Here is a 21,967-nt window from a genome sequence, read left to right as displayed (position 1 = left end):
TCTACAGGTAGTCCTGGCTCCTCTGCTGGAAGATGAAATCAGAAAGCAGGATCTGAGGGGCTGGAGAGACGACTCAGTGGTTAACAGCACTGACTGCTCCTGTAGAGACTCAGGTTCAGTTCCCAGCACACACATCAGGCTGCTTACAACTATCCGGAATTCCAGCTCCAAGGGATGGGATGTTCTCTTCTGACTTCTGCAGGCACCAGGCTCACACATGCTGCACACTATACATGCAGACACTCACACATACACATAAATAAGTCTTTAGAAACCGAGGTCAGATGCTGAGGGTGTTTGCTGAGCTAGGTTGTCACTGTCTAGACATTCTTTGTGTGGGGGGGAAGCTAGGCGACATGTGTGCACATCTATCCAGAGTCTCCATCTGCACATCTATCCAGTCTCCATCTGCACATCTATCCAGTCTCCATCTGAACATCTATCCAGAGTCTCCATCTGCACATCTATCCAGAGTCTCCATCTGCACATCTATCCAGAGTCTCCATCTGCACATCTATCCAGTCTCCATCTGAACATCTATCCAGTCTCCATCTGCACATCTATCCAGAGTCTCCATCTGCACATCTATCCAGTCTCCATCTGCACATGCACAGACACACGCTACAGAGATGACACAGATACAGGAGTTCATCTTAGACTATCCAACCCGGGACACACCGCACTGCTCTTGGCTCTCTCTTCCCAGCCTATCTTTTTACTGATTCCATCTCTCAGCTACTAGGCATAGATATTCAGAGTCTACTCTGTATCTAGTGTTATGTTAAACAACAGCAACATTCACCACCCAGGCTGGCCTCAACTCACTCTGTAGCTCCTGTTGGCCTCAAACTTTCGATCTTCCCCCTAGCCTCCTGCATGCTGGATTACATATCTGTGTCACCCATCCCCAGCTTCTGGTAACTACTTATTATGTTGTCAATGACAACATATACATACAAATTATGATAGCAAAAAAGAAAAAAAATCAAGATTTATCGTGTGTGTGTAGTATAGTGTGCATACATGTTTGCAGGTGTGTGAGTGCAGGTGTGTGCAGAGTTTGGATGTCTTCCTTGATCCCTCTCCCTTTATTTACTGGGACAGTGTTTCTTGCTGAGCCTGGAGCTTGCTGACTCAGCTAGTCTAGACAGGCAGCTTGCTTCAGGGATCCCACCTCTGCTGTGGGATGTATGGCAAATGTGTTGCTAATTAATCAATAAAACACTGATTGGCCGTTGGCTAGGCAGGAAGTATAGGCGGGGCAAGGAGGAGAATAAAGCTGGGAAGTGGAAGGCTGAGTCAGAGAGACACTGCCAGCCACCACGATGAGAAACAGCTTGTGAAGATGCCGGTAAGCCACGAGCCATGTGGCAAGGTATAGATTAAAGGAAATGGATTAATTTAAGCTATAAGAACAGTTAGCAAGAAGCCTGCCACGGCCATACAGTTTGAAAGCAACATAAGTCTCTGTGTTTACTTGGTCAGGTCTGAGAGGCTGTGGGACTGGCAGGTGAAAGAGATATATCCTGACTGTGGGCCAGGCAGGAAAACTCGAGCAACAAATGGCGTCCAACGTGGTGGCAAGAGTTTCCACCTAAAACCTGAAAAAAGATTCTAAAACGGAGCTAAAAACAGCTTCCTAATTGTCTCTCTCAAATGAGCGGCAGCTGCTGGTTTGAGCTATTGGCGGGTTCCTAGCGCGTGTGCTTGATCTGCAGTAGGGCGGAAATGAGGCCTCTGCAAGTGGCACATTAAGCTGCATGGTGGATTTAGACATTGCTAGTATAAAACAAAGAAGTTTCTGGACTACATGCTGCTTGGATAAAAGCATAGACCCATGATAGCTCCCAGAGCTGGTGGCAAACGTAGCCATGTTGAGAAGCTGTGGGCGGAGCCAGCAGCCACAGCTGCTGCAGCTTAAAGCAATAGATTCACAATAAGACAGATTCAGATGTAATAGTTTACAATGTGTGTAAAAGATACGTAGGCTTGAAAAAGACAAAAAAGGTGATATATACAGTTATAGAAAAAAATACATAGTTTTTAAAAATAAAGTCTTTAAAGAGATAATAAAATTAATATAAAAAATAAGCCACGTGAAGATGAATATTACACAGAGAATCTGGATTGTGTTGTCTTTGGGACTTTTAACTGCAGAAAAACATTTGATTGTGAAAGCTGTTGAGTTATGGCAAAATGTATATTTTAAAGGTACCTTGACTTCAAAATTTGGATATAAGGATATGTTACTTTGGAAAAGAGTCTCTTTTGTTTCCACAGAAAGCCAGAGGCTATGGATTTGTTCAAGATTAAGATACATCAGGTTTGACCAGCCAAGACCCCCTGAAAGGTCTCCGATGACACCATGGCCCAGATGATCCAACATCCAGAATGGTTTGAAGGCATCTGGCTCAGACGATACAGCCTCATGGACTATTTCATAATCCTAAAGTTTTCTTTGAATCCCCATAAGATACAGCGCCCCCCTCCAGCAGGAAGTAGTAAGAGAAGCTACGCCCAAATTCCCAAATTATATGTAATTTTACTTTGTTAAGGTTAAAACCTTCCTTTTTGAGAAAAAAAAAAGGGGGAAGCGCTGTGGGATGTATGGCAAATGTGTTGCTAATTAATCAATAAAACACTGATTGGCCATTGGCTAGGCAGGAAGTATAGGCGGGGCAAGGAGGAGAATAAAGCTGGGAAGTGGAAGGCTGAGTCAGAGAGACACTGCCAGCCGCCACGATGAGAAACAGCTTGTGAAGATGCCGGTAAGCCACGAGCCATGTGGCAAGGTATAGATTAATGGAAATGGATTAATTGAAGCTGTAAGAACAGTTAGCAAGAAGCCTGCCATGGCCATACAGTTTGCAACCAATATAAGTCTCTGTGTTTACTTGGTCGGGTCTGAGGCTGTGGGACTGGCAGGTGATAGAGATTTGTCCTGATTGTGGGTCAGGCAGGAAAACTTTAGCTACACACCTCTGTCTCCTGAGCACTGGGATTACAGGAAGGCTGATACACCGGTCCAGCTTTTACATCATTCCTGTATCTAAACTCCAGTCCTCATGCACAGTAAGTGTTTTATCTACTGAGCCATTTCCCCAGTGGGTTTTTTTTTTTTCTTTTTAAATTTTGGTGTTTTCAAGACTGAGCCTCACACTATGGCCCACTACGGCTGTTCTGGAACTCACTGCACAGCCAAAGCAGACCTCTAACTTGCAGCGGTGGGCCGGCCATCTCAGCCTCGGCAGCGCAGGACCACATACGGACAGTACTTGCACCTTGCTTTGGCTTTTAAATGTCCTCCAAAAGCTTAAGTGTCACTCACTTGGTCTCCAGCCTGCAGCAGGTAGGTTCTAAAGGGGGGGTCTTAGGGCCCTTAAAGGGAAAAAAAGGGACAGGGACCCCAGTTTCTCTGGCCACGAGGTTCCTCTGGCCACGAGGTGAGCAATCTTGCTTCTCTGTATGCTCACCACCAGTGTCCTAATATTGCGCAGGCCCAGGAGCTACAGGACCAGCTACCCCAGACTGTACCCTCCAAACCCACATCACCATAAACCTTTCTTCATCATCATAGGCATGTGTCACCATGACAGGTATGAACATGTAACTTAATTTTAAAACTAAGCAAGTCCCAGCCCCTCCTCAAAGGGATTGGGAAGACCAGGGGAGAATCCAGAACACGGGGCCTCAAGCCAGAGGTCTGCAGGTGTTGCTTCCCAGGACCTGTCAGGGTTTTGGGTTTTGTAGGCTCTACCTTCCTTAGCAAACGGACTTGAGAAGAGTCCAGTGAAGCACTGTGGACAGCTGTTACTGTTGCTGTGGACTATGCACGCCATCTCCTGAGCACGACTGCCCTGGCTTCTAAGTATTTCTACTTGTGTCATTTAATTCTCACGGTAAGCCTGGACATACACAGTATGCGCCCCAAATCAGCGCACTGAGATTTACCCCCGTGACAACTGTCTTTCTTCTTCAGTCACCAAGCCCTGAGCTGGATAAGAGCAAGCACCCGCCGGGCGGTGGTGGCGCACGCCTTTAATCCCAGCACTCGGGAGGCAGAGCCAGGCGGATCTCTGTGAGTTCGAGGCCAGCCTGGGCTACCAAGTGAGCTCCAGGAAAGGCGCAAAGCTACACAGAGAAACCCTGTCTCAAAAAAACCAAAAAAAAAAAAAAAAAAAAAAAAAAAAAGAGCAAGCACCCAGTTCCCCCAGAGCTAGGTACAGAGGTGACCACATTCCAGCCAGCAAGACAGGAGCAGCGATGAGGATGCCACTTCCAGACTCTGAAACAGGACAGGGCCCTGCTCCCCTGACATGCACCCCTCTCCTATGAACTGTGAAGGGGGTACTTCTGGGCCCCAGGTGAGACCCTGAGCCAGAAGCCGTGAATGGAGGACAGCAGAGGAAACTCATCAGGCACCCCGTCTCTTACTGAAACATCTCAAAAGCATTGCTCTGACTTTCAGAATAAGCACATTTTAAAATTATGTGAAGCGTGGCCAGAGAGACTGCTCAGTGGTTAAGAGTTTGCAATGCTCTCAATCCCAGTACCCATTAGGGCATCTCACAACTACCTGTAACTCCAGCTCCAGGAGTTCGATGCCCTCTTCTGGACTCCATGGGCATTGCATTCACATGCACATACTCCCATACATATACACATGATCTAAAATAAACCTTGAGAACAAAGCAGCAATCTTACCTCCTGAGAGACGTGAGCAGCAAAAAAATCCTCCTCCTTTGGGGGAGGGGACACAGGTGGAGCTGCACAGCTGTCGAGCCACAGCTGGGAAGGAAAAACAAAGCAGAGCTTAGTAGGGAGTTTACCTCAGCTCTCCTCTCCCCTCTGGAGTTTGCAGCAAACTCTGTGTCTATCTAGTCCCCCACCCACAACACCAGAGTGTCCATACAGGGCCCTGAGCACACTGTGGAGAAAGCTGTCACTCCAACAAGTTCCACACCCCGAGGAGGTTAAGGACCCCAGCTCCTGAAACTTCGATGTAAGTCCAGGTTCTAAACCACGGTGACCAGGCCCAGCCTGGATTCCACACCCAGAATTTCCATCCTCACTGAAGCTGCTGGCGACCTCAACACTCCTGATGTCTTCAATCCATCTCCAGACACGCAGCAAAGATGAGCTGTGGGAAAAGCATGCTCCTGGCTGACGCTGAGGCAGGCATACTGCCCTGTGCATGAGTCCTTAGACTCACAAGTGAACGGCTCTCCTGTGCTCCCTCAGGGGATGCCTTCCTCACTGCCATGCTTTTTATTCTGCTAATGGTTTCCATGTCAAACATGGCCCCCAGGGTAGGGCTGAGCAGCTCTCTATAGAGGCTGGGATGTGCCTTCCCGAGAAGCCTGATCAGCCCTGAGCTATGGCCCCCGTGTGTGTGGTCAATGCTCACACGTCACCAATATACATCCAACAAAGCTGGCCATTAATTAATTAACTCTTTTGAAGCATGAAGCAGAAGCCCAGGGCCTTTCACATACTAGGCAACAAGCACTCTGTCACTGAGCTTAAGTCCATTAAATGAAGTTATCCTTTTATCTATGATCGACTGATTTTCATTTCCAAGACCCTGACTGGCTAGAACTTACTATGTAGATCAGACAGGCCACATAATTGAAGTGATCCTCCTGCCTCTTCCTTCTGAGTACTAGGATCCTAGGTGTGAGCCACCCTATTGTTTACTTTTGTTTTCTGAGATGGGGGTCTCACAGCCCAGACTGGGCTTGAACTTGGATTCCTCCTGCTTTTGCCTCCTAAGTGCTGAGATTATATGTGTAAACCAGCACACCTAGTATTAAAATGAGGAGTCTTTAACTGGAAACATACATTAAGCGAAGTTATGCATTGATTAGTCAATGGAAACATGACCTGTGTGCCCCAGGCTGGAAGGAACCTAAAGTCTCCAGCAGTGATCCTCGGTGCCCATGTGCGCCCATGTGTGCTGAGAGCTGGGCTGATCTGGAGAAGGCATGTGGCTCCTTGTCTAAGACCTGGATTAACAGCATGGGGCCAGGGGCTTGGAGGAATTGTGACTTTAACCTGAGGATCAACTCTTGTCCCCTAAAGGACTGTGGTTATCAGTCCCAAGGCCGTCATGTGCTCTGTCTGTGACACACTTGAGATACTATGTTCCCTTTGGATTGCTTGATTAGCGTCCTGCTGACTTTGGACCATTACATGCTGGCATCCTGCTGATCCTCTCGCATTTTCCCCTTGCAAACTGTATGTAAGATGCTGGACTTCTTAAGAAACTGGCTTGTATGAGCCTTCAGCTTGGGTAAGACCTCCTGAGCCCAGCTTCCTATACTCTGTAGTCTCTCATCTCCCGGTCCCCCGCTTTGGACCCCGGCACTGAAGAATGACCTGTGGATCGACAGAACAGATTCCTTCTAATAACGAGGGTCCACCATACCCTGGCTCTCCACAGGAGACTTCGGACAGAGTTTTACCGCTTGGGACTGAAGACGCTTTTTACAGAATGAACTCCATCTAAGGGACTCACGTCAGTGCCATGCTTCCGGGTGGCCTGCGTGGCCAGAGACTTGACTTTCTCCCTGTAGAGCTGAGCCGCACGGCTGTTGTACTTGGCGTTGGTGTCATTGGTGGCACACCCGTGTTGGTGGAAGAAGGAAGACTACAGAGGAAAGCAGGCAAATGAACAGAAATATCACAAGACTCTGACCTCATGACCAAAATGCTACTGAATGAGGGACTTAAAAAGTACAAGGGAAAATGAAAATAATTAGACATCGTGAAAGGTCTAAAATAAATTTTCCTTACAAAAGGGAATCCTTTGGGCCAACAAGATGGCTCAGCAGTTAAAAGGCATTTGCTGCAAAGTGTGACAACCTAAGTTCAATCCCCAAGACCATTGTGGTGGGAAAAGATTCATCTCCTGCCACTGTCCGCTGACCTCTACATGTGCACCACGGTATGTGAGCACAAGCATGTGCACACACACACAAAGACACTAAATGTAATAAAAAGTTTAGAAAGAAAATCTCTTCAAATACACTGACAATATTTATTTTTATGGCACGATGTTTTGCCTGTGTGAGGGTGTCGGGTCCCCTGGAACTGGAGTTACAGACAGTTGTGAACTGCCATGTGGGTGCTGGGAATTGGACCTAGGTCCTCTGGAAGAACAGCCAATGGTCTTAACCACTGAGCCATCTCTCCAGTCCCCAATATTTTCATTTTTAACATTTATTGATTGATGGATGGATGGATTGTTGGGGGAGGTACATGTGTGCATGGGAAGGTCATATGACATCTTGGGGGCCACTGTTGACTTCTTCCAGAAAGTGGGTTCCAGGTATGAAGTCAGGTCACCTGGTTTGACAGCAGGCTGAACCATCTCAGGTCCTAATGTTAATATTTTGATAAAAATAGAATGAGTTAATTGGCCTTTGTATCTCCACCAACCACCTGTGACAACTTGAAGGTTACTCTGAGGAGGGTCTCCTTGGTGAGAGGCAGGACCTCACTATGTATCTTTGTGACTTCAGACCAGCCTGGTCTACACAGCAAGTTCCAGGACAGCCAGGGCTGCATAGTCTCAAAAGAAAAACCAGGCGGGACAAGCCCGTCTTAGAGAGTGAACGACAACTCTTCATTACAGGGTCTCACGATAGAGCCCTGGCTGGCCTGAAATTCCCTGTGTAGACCAGGCTGGCCTCAAACTCACAGAGATATGCCTGATGCCTGCCCCTGCCTGCTGGGTGCCAGGGTTACAGACATGGCCACCACATGTGACCACATGGGATTTCTTACTTCTGGCTGAACAGGAGTAAGAAAGTGCTCCAGTCCCCAGTCGGTACCATTTGGAAAGGAAGGGGGTGTCAGTGTCTCAAAAGATCTTTTGGGCTACAATTTCCTCTTTGGCAACCTCATACATGTGTATAATGTGTTGGGGTCATCTTCACCTTCTATTGCACTTTCTCGTCACCACTGCTTACTCCCAACAAGTCCTCCTTCCATCATGCCTGCTGTAGGGCTTGCTTCTTTGTGTGACCCAGAGGTCAGTTAGGGGTGCCTGCACCAGCATGGGTGGAGGCTACTTACTGGAGCCTGTACAACTACCCCATGGCTACGCCACTGAAGAAAATGACCCCCCAACACACACACACTAGCTACTTTGAAAGGGTTTCTGGTCAACCACTTGAGAGACCTGATTCTCTCTAATGAATGTAAAAACACACACTCCAGTGTACGGGGAGATAGATTTATCTATTTATGTATATGAGTGCTGTATTTGCATGTATTCCTGCATGACAGAAGAGGGCATCCGATCCTATTATAGATGGTTGGGAGCTACCATGTGGTTGCTGAGAATTGAACTCAGGACCTCTGGAAGAGCAGCCAGTGCTCTTAACCCTGAGCCATCTTTCCAGGCCCTCCTTTTGTTTTTTAAGCATGCCAGTTCTTCTAAATCCTCATTTGCTTTCAGTTTCCTTAAAACACTTACACTCCAGTATTTTCTTGTTAATTTATTTCTTCAGTTGTGCTCTGACTCTACCACAAGAGGGGCTGGCTTGTTACCAGACACCCAGCATCCAGCCTAACAGGTATTCTGAATAAAAACACCTTGGATGCTTCTGGCCATTGAGCCTGCTTTTTGCCCCGCCCCGCCAGAGCCTCCCAAACACATAGGGATTGAACTTCAGTAAAGAGGAGGAAAGGGCAAGTCTGGGGACTTACAGCATTCGAGTTCCCTCCAACTTGCATGCATCGAAGCTGAAACCAAGACCAGTTCGAATCCAGCTCTGTGGATCTGGGAGGAAACAAGATCCCACAGTGTGAAAACTTTACTTCTCTGGTATCAACTGCTAACTAAGCTTTCAAAAGGCTTCCTACAGCTCCGGGATTTAGGGAATTCTGTGCAGTGGTGTGTGTACCTGCAATCCTCACACCCAGCAGGCAGAGGCAAGAGAATTCTAAGTTGGAGCCTTGCCAAAGTTCCACATGAGCCTGTCTCAAAAACCCCAAAGGGTGGGTGGGACTGGAGCTCGGGGTGAGCACTGTGGCTGCCATGTGTGGGTGCTTTACCTGCATGTGTGTCTGTACACCATGTATGCCTGGTCCTTTGGAGGCCGGAAGAGGGAGTCTGATCCCCTGAAGTCACACACAGTTGTGAGCCTCCACATGGGTGCTAGGGAACCAAACCTGGGTCCTCTAGAGCAGCAACTGAGCCATCTCTCCATCCCCTTTTTTTTTTTCCTTTAAAATTTATTCTATTTATGTACATGTGTGTTGTATGAGTATTTGTCACATATATGCCTATGGATCTCCTGGAGCTGGGGTTACAGGTGCTTGAGAAAACTGACGTGGGTGCTTGGAACTGGACCTGGGTCTCCTGCAAGAGAAGCAAGTACTCTTAACTGCTGGGCCATCTCTCCAGCTCCTTTAAGTATGGATCTTTAACCAGGTTAAAAGAAATTCCCTTGGAACCCTAGACTCCCACAACGAAAGGTTCTGATGGTGGAGGCCTGAGCACAACCTCCGGGAGCTCTGGGCAGCACTCACTCCCATAGGAAGAACTGCCACCCTGCAGAGAGTCCTATGAAAGCTGAGTGCTGAGAAAAAAGTGCTCTTGTTAACCAACGGGTAACAAGAAGGTGGCCTATGAGGTCAGGAGACAGTGGTCTCCCTTGCTTTACTAACGGCTACTGCACCCAGCACTTTTGTAAGCAGAGTATTGGAATGAATGCTAACGCAGACTTCCCACAGTCACCATGGGAAGGAACCCCAGGACGAACGATGCAGACAGTCCTAAGGAGTGCCGTGGTAGGTCATTTGTTTCCAGCGTGCGAGCGTGCGAGCGTGCGAGCGTGCGAGCGTGCTCCCTTCAAGGCCAGGGGTCCCCTTCCATGCTAGTATCAGGCCACGGCTCTTCCTTGAGTCCTTTGAGAGGCACCCAGCTGAGTCTGAGCTGGTCACAAGGTGAGGATGAGGAGCCCTGTGGACAGCACCACCCTGGGTGCTGGGCAGGGCCAGGGCAATTCCAGCCACTGCTAATGCTGGGCCCCAAGTATCATGTCTGGTGTCTACTGTTCATGGTGATCATGTGCCAGAGCTCCGACTGTCTGCGTGTGCCGGTGCTCATCAGTGTGCACACGTGTGGCTGGCTGGGGGAGAGGAAGAAGGAGGGACCCAGAGCAGGAGCTTCTACGCCCCGCTTACATATGTGGGCGCTGCTTGGACTTCTCCCTTTTGAGTTGGGACGTGAGGTTGTGTAGGCTGGTCTTGGACTTGGGAATCAAGTGATGCCCTCTGCCTCCCCAGGGCCAGGGTTCCTTGCATGTACCATCTTGCCAGTCTTGTGGTGATTGTTGGTCTGCTTGTTTGATTTTGAGACAGGGTCTTTTCGTGTAGTCCTGGCTGGCCTGGATTTCACATGTAGACCAGGCTAGCCTTAAACTCAGCAGTGATTGTTCTGGGTAACAAGTGCCCTGGATTTTCTCCTGTTCACAGTGTAGGCAGTAGCCCTTTGGCTCAGTGCTTTTTAGTTGTTATTTTTTGAATCATCCATTTGTATGACTCATACAGTTACATTTATCTGACCTTTAAAAGGCACATGGTTGAACCTGCACAGGCCCAACAGATCCAGCTGTCCAGGTTCCTGGTCCAGGCCAGTCCTCCTCCTACCTGAGTTCCTGGAACTACGTACATGGGCATGTGCCTTAGAGGTGAATAAGGGGACAGGCCAGATGATAAGGAGGGGACCTGGAAAGGAGAAAAGGACAGAACAGCCCCAGGCAGAAGGAGGGGCCTTCCCCTGCTCTGGACAGGGTGTGGTACCACATACGAACAGCTAATGACCGATATGGGAAAAACATTTTTAAAAGTAAATCTGGTGGTGCTGCTGGCTCACGTATGTGCCTCAGGAGGCTGGGGAAGGAAGATCTCCAGTTCAAGGCCAGCCTGGGCAAGGCACAAAGTGAGTCCAAGGCCAGCCCAGGCAAAGTATAAAAGCCTGGCCCAGAATAAAAGTGCAAAGAGGCTGGGGAACAGTTGCCTAGCATTCATTGGTGTGGCACTGTGTACATACAAGGTCCTTGGTTCTGTCCCAAGGGAGCTCACACACGGACACACACACACACACACACTATTATACACTTAGCTATTTCCATAAACAAAAATTAACTCATGCCTTTAATCCCAGCTCTCAGGAGGTAGAGGCAGATGAATCTCTGTGAGTTTGAGGTCAGCCTGGTCTATAGAGCGAGTTCTAGGAAGAGCCAGGGCTAGATAGCAAGACCCTGGCTAAGAAACAAAACCAAAACTCAAAACTGTCAAAGGCAGAAATGTAAGACTTAAAACTATAAAACTATGGGGAAAACAGGATAAAACCTCATTGCAGTGTGTTCGGTGCTCATTCTTTGAGAAGGATCTGAAAGACTCACACTAACCGGACTTCAGGAAAGTTGCCAACAGGTGTATTAAAAAACCGAGTACAGAAACATCCATCCAACGGGAGGAAATAGTTTCAAATTGTTTCTGTTATAGGAGCTCAAAATACAGCAAACAAAGAGAACTCTGAAAACCCAACACAATAAACAAGTCGGTCTAAACCAGGCAAGAACTGCAACAGGAAGTCTTCAAAGAAGACACTCAGGTGGGCCACAGAGCATGAGAAGATGCTCAGCGCTAGTCACAGGGGATTCACCTCATATCCAACGACTGTTAATTTAAAAAGGAGGGAGGGGGAGGGAGGGAGAGGAGATGGGAGGGAGGGAGAGAAGATGGGAGAGAGGGAGTGCTGGCCTAGGGTCGAGCATGCGTGAGGCCCTGGTTTAGTCTCTGGCACCACAGAAAAGAAAAAAGAGCGGGACCAGGAAGAGGAAGAAGATGAAGAGGAGGAGGAGAAAGTGGAGGAGGAAGATGGAAATGAGGAGGAAAAAGAGGAAGAGGGAGAAAAGGAGGCAGTCGAGTGACAAGATGAGCAGAAATTGGAACCCTGGTGCATTGCTGGTGGGAATGTAAGATGGCCAGCCACTCTGTGAAAGGAAGGCCTTCCTCAAATGGGAGGAACATGATCACCACCCGAGCCATCAACCGCACGTGCGGGCCCTGGCCCAAGGGGACTCAGAACAGTTCCCAGTGTGATGCGTGTACACCATGCTCAAGGCAGCCTTACTCAAGAGCTACAATGTGGGAGCAACCCACGTCTACGCATAGCTGGACAGAGAAGCAAGTCAGTGTTCACAGATAACTGGGGTACTGTTCAGCCTCATCGAAGGACGGAATCCTGACTGTGAAAAATGGACGAGCCTTGGTAAGAGTGAACCAAGGGAAATGAGCCAGCAAAAACAGCACCCCAACTCTGCTCACATGAGGTGTGGGGTTTAGTCAGGGTCCCCTCGGGCTCTTGTGTTAAAGTCCTTGGTCCCAGCTGGTGGTGCTGCTGTCTGGGGAGGCTATGAGGTTATATGTAACCCTTAGGAGGTGGAGCTTTGCTGGAGGGTGTCACTCAGACGGGCTTTGAGTTCTTACAACCTCACCCCACTTCCTGGCCTCTCTCTGCTTCCTGATGGTCAGGCTGGCCCGTTTCCTGCTGGGAAATTGTTTTTCACCATTATGGACTCTTTCTGAAACCCCGAGCCAAATTAACTTTCTTCCTTACATTGCTTTTGGAGATGGTAGTTTTTTTTTGTTTTTTTTTTACCAGCCAGCACAGCTGGGCCTTTAATCCCAGCACTCCAGCGGCAGAGGCAGGCAGACCTCCGTGAATTCAAAGCCAGCCTGCTTTATAAAGTGAGTTCCAGGAGCTGGGGAAGAGGGTCCTGGAGAGATAGCTCAGTGGTTAAGATCACTGGTCTTGCAGAGGACTAGGGGACCTGGGTTTGATTCCCAGAATCCACATGGCACCTCACCTTCTGTAACTCCAGTTCCAAGGGAATCTGGTGCCTTCTTCTGGCTTCCATAGGCACCAGACACATACAGGATGAACAGACATATATGCAGGCAAAATATTTATACACATAAAAATAAATAAAAAATTTTAAATGTTAAAGTAGGTGGGTGGAGGGCTGGGGCTGCAGTTCAGTGGTAAAGTATTTCCCTTCTAAGCATGAGACCCTAGGTTCAATGCCCACTAATAAGAAGGCAAAAACAATTAAGATAGGCATGACAGACGCAAGTCAAGACATTTAAGACCCCTGAGCTGTACATGAAGAAACACAAATTACATATTTTACCACAAAGATACACAGATAAACAAACAAACAAATAAATAAATAAATTTGACTGGCCATTAGCTCCCTCAACATTTAAAGAAGAGATAAGGGGCCAAGCATGGTGATCCCTTTGACCCCAGTGCTTGGAAAGCAGAGGCAGACGGATCTCTGTCAGTTGCAAGGCAAGCCTAGTCTACACATAGTGAGACCCTGTTTCAAAAAACAAAAATGAACTAAGTAAATAAAATAAAAAGTAAAAAGAAGGTGGGCGGTGGTGGTGCACACCTTTAGTCCTAGCATTTAGGAGGCAGAGGCAGGTGGATCTCTGAGTTCAAGGCCAGCCTGAGCTACAGAGTGAGTTCCACGACAAGCCAGGACTACACAGAGAAACCCTGTCTCGAGAAACTAGTAATAATAATAATAGTAATAATAACAATAATAAAGTAAAAAGAGACAAGGACACAACAGTACATTCCAAACACTCTGAACCAGAGTCTCAGACAAAAGCAGATGACTAACACTTTCTCCTTTAAATTATTCCTGCCAGGTATTTGTTTCAGCGGGGAGATGAGTACCGTATACATCCATGTAACAGTGCAATTTCCCCAGCCAGTGAGGGAAAGAAAGTTCACTTACCGAATAAAACTCAAGTGAACACCAAGTGACCGGTGTGACCCTGAACAATCGATGCAAAGAAACACCCCGTAGGTTATGCTTGCCCAGCTGGGATTTTTGGCCCCGCAGTCAAAACACACCTGAGAGAAAAAACATTAGATGTGGTTAGCAACTAATTGACATCAGCGGATGAGTCATCCAGGAGGCCAGCGTGCAGGACCGATGGAGGCGGCTCAGCCTTGACACCTTACGCCTTGGCCGTTAGAGGCTGGGGAAACTCAGTCCACGGAGTGCTAGTCTTGCAAGCATCAAGACCTGCAGTCTATCCCCAGAGCCCACGGGGGCGGGGACCAGCTGGCTGTGGTTGCATGTTGCTAGGGAGGCCGAGACACTTGCCTACTCGCCAAGTTGCAAGCCAGTGAGAACCTGCCTCAAGGAAGCAAAGTGGATGGCATCTGAGGCATGACAGCTGAGGTTTTCTTCTGGCCTCCACACACACGTGTACACATGTGCTTATACACCAGCACATGTGTGCCCACACATCCACATGGACATACACACACACAGGAAAAGAAAAGATGTCACCTAGGTTTTCAAAATTCTCACATTTCTTTTATAATGATAATAATAATAATAATAATAGTGATGTATAACTACACTAATTAAATACAGTAAAGAGACTATAGATTCTCAAACACTGCTTATCTTTGAGCTCAGTTGGGACCCTTAGTACATAAAAGCACGCCAGTGAGGAATGTGGCTTTGCTGGGACCATCACCTGGGCAAGCGGATGTATCCCACATAGCAGGCTTCTGGGTGTGATTCTCTCTCTGCCCGAGAAGGAGGGTACACTAGCCAGATGCCTGATCATCCTCCACCTCCTAATACTCATATCCTGTGCAATCTCTGCCTTACTTTACCAAGGTGCCTTGTAGCATGAGGTGGGAGGATGATCTACCACTTCTGAGGCTAGGCTAAGACACTCTGGCCTCCTCGCCACTGGGTCACTGCCTCTGGGAGAAACCAGATACACTTTCTCAAGGACACTCAACCCGGGGGACAGGCTCAAGTGGCAAGGAGCTGGGTGAGGCCCTGGCTGAACAGCTGTGGAGAGTGGAGGCCTGCCCACACCAGCAGAAGGAGCGATTGCTTGGTTGACTTCTGCAGCATCACAGACATGACACACCTGGCCAGCCAAGTCACTCCCATTCCTGACCTCAGAATCCATGGGGGCGAACATGTCTGTGGACGGAAGATGCTAAGTTTGGGAGTTACTCCAATGCGCCTCTCTGAAACACGGCAACCCCCTTATCCAGGTCACTTTGAGAACTATTAGACACACAGGTCACAACGACAGAATGTGTCCTCTGCTCTGTGGGCACTGGGCGTCCCTACAGGGCCGGGCCCTCCCTGTCACCTGCTTTCTCTATTAGCACAGGTGTTTAGTGCTGGCTGAACAGCTCTGAATATTTAGCTCCCACGGACTGTCGTCAAGTAGTCCTTTCTCGTAAGCACTCAGGAAACGTTTGTTAACCGAGTAAGCAGCACATCAACTTACTGCCAGCTCAGAAACTGCCACCAGACCCTTCAACGACGATGAGAGAAAACACTATCTGATAACACGCACACAGAGCTACTTAAAGATACACAGTGCTTGTTGCCAAGCTTGGTGACCTAAGTTCAATTCCCAGATCTTACATGGTGGAAGGAAAGAAATGAATCCCTCAAATTGTCCTCTGATCTACACAAGCAGGCCATGGAATGCATACCATGGTACTCATGTGACCCCCACCACAAAATAAATAATTACACAGTGTCTTCCATGGAATTTAATGTTTATAGTTAATTCAAGTCAGAATAGCAAATACAAATTTTCCACAAACAGGAAATTATCTTTAATTTTTTTTCAGCTCCCCCTCAACACACTTTAGACACATTTTATAAAGTAAAAACTACCCTCAGGAGAAAAGCTGCTTCTGGCCTCAGGAAACAAGAGAAACTACAAGCTGCTGAAGGCTGTGAGCACACTGGACTCAGGCAGCCCAAGGACAGGGTGTGGAGTGACAGCGGACACGGAGGGTGACTCACTGGGCTACGTGTTAGACGCTGTGACAGAAGCCAAGGTACAGAGGAGTAGAGGGCATCATCAATCCACCAGTGCATACCGAGACCTGGTCCCCGCCAGGCCACATGCTGGCCTGGGAGGGGCTTGTTGCATGGGGAGAGATGGACACAGACATTAAACAGCGCCGGAAGTAAAGGGCTTCCCCGAGGGGACACCGAGTGGCCTGGGCCTTGCTCACTCGCCTGACTTTACTGTGCACTTCTTATCCTGTGCTGTCCCCGGCCCCACAGCCCAGTGGGCAGGACAGCTCATTATGTGATCCTATGGCTTTAGGTGATCATGTAAGACAAGGTTTTCTACGCAGGGTCAAAGACAGGACATGGCCCCCTGGGGAGGGGTGGCAGAGAGCTCTGCTGTGCACAGTCCAGGGCAGGCAAGCTGAGACTCATCCCTGGGGGAAAGAAAGGGATCTGGGCTGTGCTTTGATATGTGATCCCAAACAAAAGTAGAGATGTGGTTTTCTAAGGAGAATTTGGTGCATGGTAGGGAGAACAAGAAACACCTTTTGGCTGACGGTGTTTGGCCTGGTGGTGAGAATTTTCTTAGGGAAATAATGACAGCCATGCTAATGCCTTCCCAAAATCTGTTGGAAGGGGGTTCATCGCCTCAGCTGCTCCCCTGCCTATGACTCCTGGGAAGTCTCCTGCCACCTTAGCGGGCTTGTGCCAGGCTGAATGTGTTAAAATTCTTGATGCTTTTCAAACAAGGGCACGACCTCTCTATTTTCTGCATTTTACAAATTAATAGGTGGCCTTTGCCATCATTATAGAGAGAATAAGGAAACAATCAAACATCAGAGCTGAGACACAGGAACCAGAGAAGAAATGGTGGGGCATGCCTGGAAAGTGGAGGCAGGGGGGTCAGAAATTCAAGGTTGTCTTCAGCTACACTGGACCCTAAGTGGTTTGTGCTCTTGGCACCTACACCTAAGCATTTCACCAGTGTCTCCCATATCAGTGAGCACAACACATGAAGTCTTTCACCTACTTTTAAACATTATTTTATGAATGTCATAGATATATATCTGTGCACCATGTGTGCCTGATGTCTGTAGTGGCCACAGAGTGCATTGGATCCCCTGGAACTAGAGTTATGGATGGTTGTGACACCTTGTGGGTGTCAGGAACCAAACCCAGGTCCTCTGTAAGAGCAATAAGTGTTCTTAACCACTGAGCAATTTTTCCAGCCTCCCTCCATCTACTTTTTTTTGAGACAGGGTTTCTCTGTGTAGTTTTGGTGCCTGTCCTGGAACTTGTTCTATAGACCAGGCTGGCCTCGAACTCACAGAGACCCACCTGCCCCTGGCTCCCCAGTGCTGGGACTAAAGGTATACGCCACCACTGCCCGGCCCCCCACCTACTTTTAAAAAGATTTATTTTATTTTTAGTTGTATGTGTGTATATGCATGCTCAGTTGCCCTCGGAGGCCAGAGGCATTGAATGCCCTGGAACTGGCGTCAGAAGCAGGTGTGAGCCAGCTGACATGGGGGCTGGGAACCCACCTCGGGTCCTCTGCTGGAGCGGCACTCACTCTTCACTGCCGATCCATCTCTCCAGCCCCACTTCTGTTCTTCATCCCCTACTGCAGGCCCCTTGAAGGCATGTGCCAGGTCTATACCTTCAGAGTGAATGTCCTCAGTGCCTTACAGGGCAATGAAACACAGTGCTGACCCCGAGAGCAGTCTATGTAACCCCGAGACCATTCACCCAAGCAGACTATCATCCTATCCAAGGGAATTTGGACAGCGAATTCCAAAAAAAGTAAATCTAGCTGCTTCCTTTTGTCTGTTGTGACTTATGTATTTTAGGGCTCCTTTTAAAAAAAAAAATAACCTCTCCCCTTTATAGACAGTCTCCTGGAACTCAGTCTGGATGACACTTGTTCTGTAGCTGTAGATGACTTTGAACTCCTGATCCTCCTGCTTCTCCCTCCAGGTGTCGGAATTAAAAGTATACAGCACCATCAGGCCTACAGCCCTACAAAGCAAAGTTTACTTATAGGGCATGCCCTTACAAGCTCAGATGAATCTTTACATATTGTACTTATTTTTTTTTTAAATTTTCATTTGTGAAAGGACTTTGCTATGTGGTCTAGCCTTGAATTTGCCAACTCCTGCCTCAACCGAAGCATTTTAAAAAATGTTGTTAAACCAGGCATAATGACATACTCTTGTAATTTCATCATTCAGAAGGCTGTGATGGGGGGTGGGGTGCAAAATTCGAGGCCAGCCTGGGGATACATAGTGAGTTTAAAGCTAGCTACACAGAGAGAACCTGTCTCAAAAACAAAAAACCACAACAAAAAAGAGATGGAGCTATATACAGCTCAACAGCAAAGTCCTTGTGTAGAAAACACAAAGCCCTAGGGTCAAACCCCAGTATGATCCCTAAAGGGAGGGGGCTTATTGTTGCCCAGTCCTTCTCGTCATTCAAACTGGTTCTCACCATTGCTCAGATCATGGCTTCAAGCCATTCAATAGTCAACGGCTTCAAGCCAAGATCATAAAGGAGAGCCAAGTGCAATGAGCCATGACCAGAAGCTACTCTGGCATCTTGTTTTAGAAATCATTACAAGTTGGGCAGTGGTGGCGCACGCTTTTGATCCCAGCACTTGGGAGGCAGAGGCAGGTGGATCTCTGTGAGTTCGAGGCCAGCCTGGTCTACAGAGTGAGATCCAGGACAGCCGGGGCTACACAGAGAAACCTTGTCTTGGGGAAAAAAAAAATCATATTACAGAAGATAAAATGTCCACAGGTGTGCTCTTTAGAATAAGGACAATGGCTGCATTCCTGTGGGTTAGTGTCATACCAGGCTTTTCTCCGACCATCTATCTAATCTAATCTTCATAACCACCCTTTCAGTTAGAGCCAGTTCATAAACATTCTCAGACAAGGAAAATAAAGTGCAAAGTGGACAGGGGATGTGCTTCAGGGTGGTAAAGCTAGAACATAGCAGCCCCCACCCCATATACAATGTGTGTGTGCATACATTTGGGGGCAGGTCTCACTTTGTAACACAGACTAACTAGAAATTCACTAAGTAGCAAGCTGTCCTTTAACTATCGGAAATCCAGCTGCCTCAGCCTCCCAAGTATGTACCATCATGCCCAGCTGGACAGTAATTTTCATTTTTTGAGAGATAGTCTCATGTAGCTCAGGCAGGCCAGAACTTGCTATATAGCTGAGGCTGCCCTTGAACTCCTGATCTTCCTGCCTTCACCTCCCAAGTGCTGGGATTACAGTATGTGCCACCATGACCAACTAAATTTTAATATGCAAGCAAGCCCACGTGGGTTCCTTAAAAAGTGTCTCTTAGTATCATAACATTAACTTTTTATTTTAAAAGGGCATCTTCACTTTTGGTTGTTGTTTCTCGCTTTTTATTTTCCCTATTTAGCAGAGTCTTTTTGATGAATTCAAAGAAAATACATATTGGTGTGATTAGGAGAGAGAGCAGTAGCATATGTATTTTTCCACCCCGCCAGCTACAGATCCAAACTTGTGTGTGGTAACAAGCAAGTCCTTGATATACACAGATCAATCTAAATTTGAAAAAAAAAATCAAAGTAGTGAATAGTAAAGCTATTTTGTTGCTAAAATAGTACAGCAGCAAACACTGGACAGTGCCTGGATGCTGTCTCCTCTTTCTTACACCCACCAGACATTATCACCCCCAAATAACCATTTCCTTCACTAGAAGGCTATAAAAATTAGGACTCCCTTCCACCATCAAGACCTAAAATGCCTAAATTTTGTAAAAATGCTAGGACTTTCTACGCCACCAATTCAGGACTCGTGGCTGTGCTCATTAACAGATGTTTCCTTGGAGGTGGAGGTAGAGACCAGACTGAACTCCAAGAGGGGTGGGGACGTCCACAGTGACACGACAGCCCTTTGCACTCTCCAGGTTCCACCCTATTCCGTCATCCTAAGGAAGTGGTCACCTTAACCCTGTGTATCAAAACAACACTGCCAGCCATATGCTAAACGTTATGAGGTACAATGCAGACCGGTGGGGACACTTACGGGGGAAAAAAATTGGAGGGGTGAACCTCAACCTCCAAAGGGATGAAGGTGAACTTTGGTGGACTTCCTTAGGAACACAGAAAGCTGGTAGCCAGGGCAGAGAACCTTAGCTTTACTGGACTGGGAAATGGGATGCCACCAAAAGACAATGGGGACCAGGATCCAACAGGTCCCCAGCCCTGAAGAACACTCAAGACAAGGTCCATGGTGGGGAGAAGTCCTTCCTTCCCAGGGCCCAGCACATTTAGTGTTCTGACCCCTAGACATGCTTCCCCCTGGGTCTAGGTGGCTGTAGGATTCACCCTTAGCTCACGGGAGTCAGAGTGTATGCCTCTCCAGCTTTCTCATAGCCCAACTATCTAACGGTCAGACACACTTCCACTCCCTGCTCCTTCCACCCCACCTTGTCTGTGCTTTGGGGTCAAGGTGCTCTGGTCTCCAGACCTAGGCACCCCCAGATGCCATGAACCGGCTCTCTCTCTGAGCCCCCAGGTACTGGCCTCTGATTCTGGACACCCCTAGAGGCCCATACCCACTCCTCTCTCTGCCCCAGATGCACTGGTCACTTGTCCTAGACATCTCCAGATGTCCATGCCCCAGCCCTCTCTATGTCCCCAGGTGCTCTGCCCTTTGGTTCTATACATCCTCCAGATGTCCATGTCCCATGTCCTCCCTGCGCCCCTAGGGCCTCTGGCCAGGCTCTCACTGGACCCAGTACTCCGTTGCCAAGCCCCTAGTGTGCACCCCCTCTTCCGCCCCTCGCTGGCGAAGGTTGGGGAGCGGCGGCTGCCAGGCCCACAGTGCGACGTGTCACAGGCCGGGCGGCTCCTCCCACGGCCGTGGCCACACCGGGGTCCAGCGAACCGCGGGGTCCCGAGCCCGCCTGCGGCCGTTACCTTGTTAGTGGGCACCGAGCGCAGGCGCTTGAAGATGGCCAGGATGTCCTGCTTGCTGGGGTCCCCCATGGTCACCGAGAACCGAGGTGAGGCAGTCCCCGACAACCGGGAAGAGACAAGGAAAAGCGGTTGCCGCCTCCCGGAGACCGAGGGGCGGGGCTGCGCGTGACGAAGGCCACGCCCTTGCCGCGCCCAGGCTCCGCCCACAAAGCGGGCGCACGCGCTGTTCTCCCTCCCTCTGACGCTCCTGCGGGCCACTCGGAGTTCCAGCCTGGAGGCCCGGTGCGGTAGGCGCATGCGCGAACGCTCGCCCTGGTTCTGATGTCTTTAGCTCTCAGAGCTCGTCAGGGTCCTGCAGTGTGGGGCAGAAATGCTAGGCTTTGCACGGGGAGCACCGCGCTTACCCACCGCACTCGCCAGCATCTCGCTGGCGGCTCCTCCCACGGCCACAGTGTCACATCCTTCCCACAGGGTGGCAGAGCCCGCGGGATCCTGGAGAGAAGCAGTGGAGGAACGTTGTACTTTTTCAGCTGAAGCCAAGCCCTGAATGAAAGTCTGTGCTGGAAACTGCTGTCTCATTTTTTTTTTTCCTCTCTCCAGTGAAGCTAAACTAGTTTAGAACCTACTGTGTAGTCCCCAGGCTGGACTTGAACTGGAGATCTTCCTGCCTCAGCTTCCTGCGTGCTGGGATTACAGGTCTGCACCATGCCATACTGCTTTGGTAATCTTGTAATTATAAGTTGTCTGTTCTGTCAATGGAGAGAGAGAGTGCCCACCTCTAGGCAACAGGTTCTGTCAGGATCAGAACTAAGAAGTCTAGAAAGACCAGAAACATGACTGTTTAGTGCTTGGGGCGCCTTCTAAACCTTGGATAACATTAGTAGCTAGAAGATTTGAGCTTGGAGCAGGTTCCTCTTTTACAAGGGTCAGTGTGGAGCAGCTGGCAAACATGGCCTCAGGTAGGACACAGTAGAAGAAAAACAGGTTTTGGTGTCAAGTGCAGTGTCCCAGCTTCTTCCCGGTTCAGCTGGCTGCTTCTTAACCAGGCGGCTTTAGTCATTTCCCAGCATTCACTTTTATGAAGGAGTTGGAGACCAAACATGTTGACCGGAGG

The 21,967-nt window shown here is 48.6% G+C and overlaps 1 protein-coding gene across 1 annotated transcript in view; it reads right to left on the bottom strand.

Annotated features, from left to right (window-relative positions):
* Positions 1 to 21,064, bottom strand: part of Arfgap3 (ADP ribosylation factor GTPase activating protein 3) — a 48,402-nt gene extending 27,338 nt beyond the window's left edge. The window contains exons 1-5 of the mRNA XM_059246962.1: positions 20,854 to 21,064; positions 13,830 to 13,948; positions 8,716 to 8,788; positions 6,518 to 6,649; positions 4,705 to 4,788 (exon numbers count right to left, since the gene is read on the bottom strand). Of these exons, the coding sequence (XP_059102945.1) occupies positions 4,705 to 4,788; positions 6,518 to 6,649; positions 8,716 to 8,788; positions 13,830 to 13,948; positions 20,854 to 20,922 (477 nt within the window). The 5' untranslated portion in view covers positions 20,923 to 21,064. The remainder of the gene's footprint in view (positions 1 to 4,704; positions 4,789 to 6,517; positions 6,650 to 8,715; positions 8,789 to 13,829; positions 13,949 to 20,853) is intronic.
* Positions 21,065 to 21,967: the final 903 nt, after the last annotated feature.

This window comes from Peromyscus eremicus, chromosome 20 (assembly GCF_949786415.1).
Source record: "Peromyscus eremicus chromosome 20, PerEre_H2_v1, whole genome shotgun sequence".
In the NCBI taxonomy this organism is placed as follows: Eukaryota; Metazoa; Chordata; class Mammalia; order Rodentia; family Cricetidae; genus Peromyscus; species Peromyscus eremicus.
The sequence above is the reverse complement of the archived record's forward strand: the minus strand, read 5'-3'. Positions and strand labels throughout refer to the sequence as shown.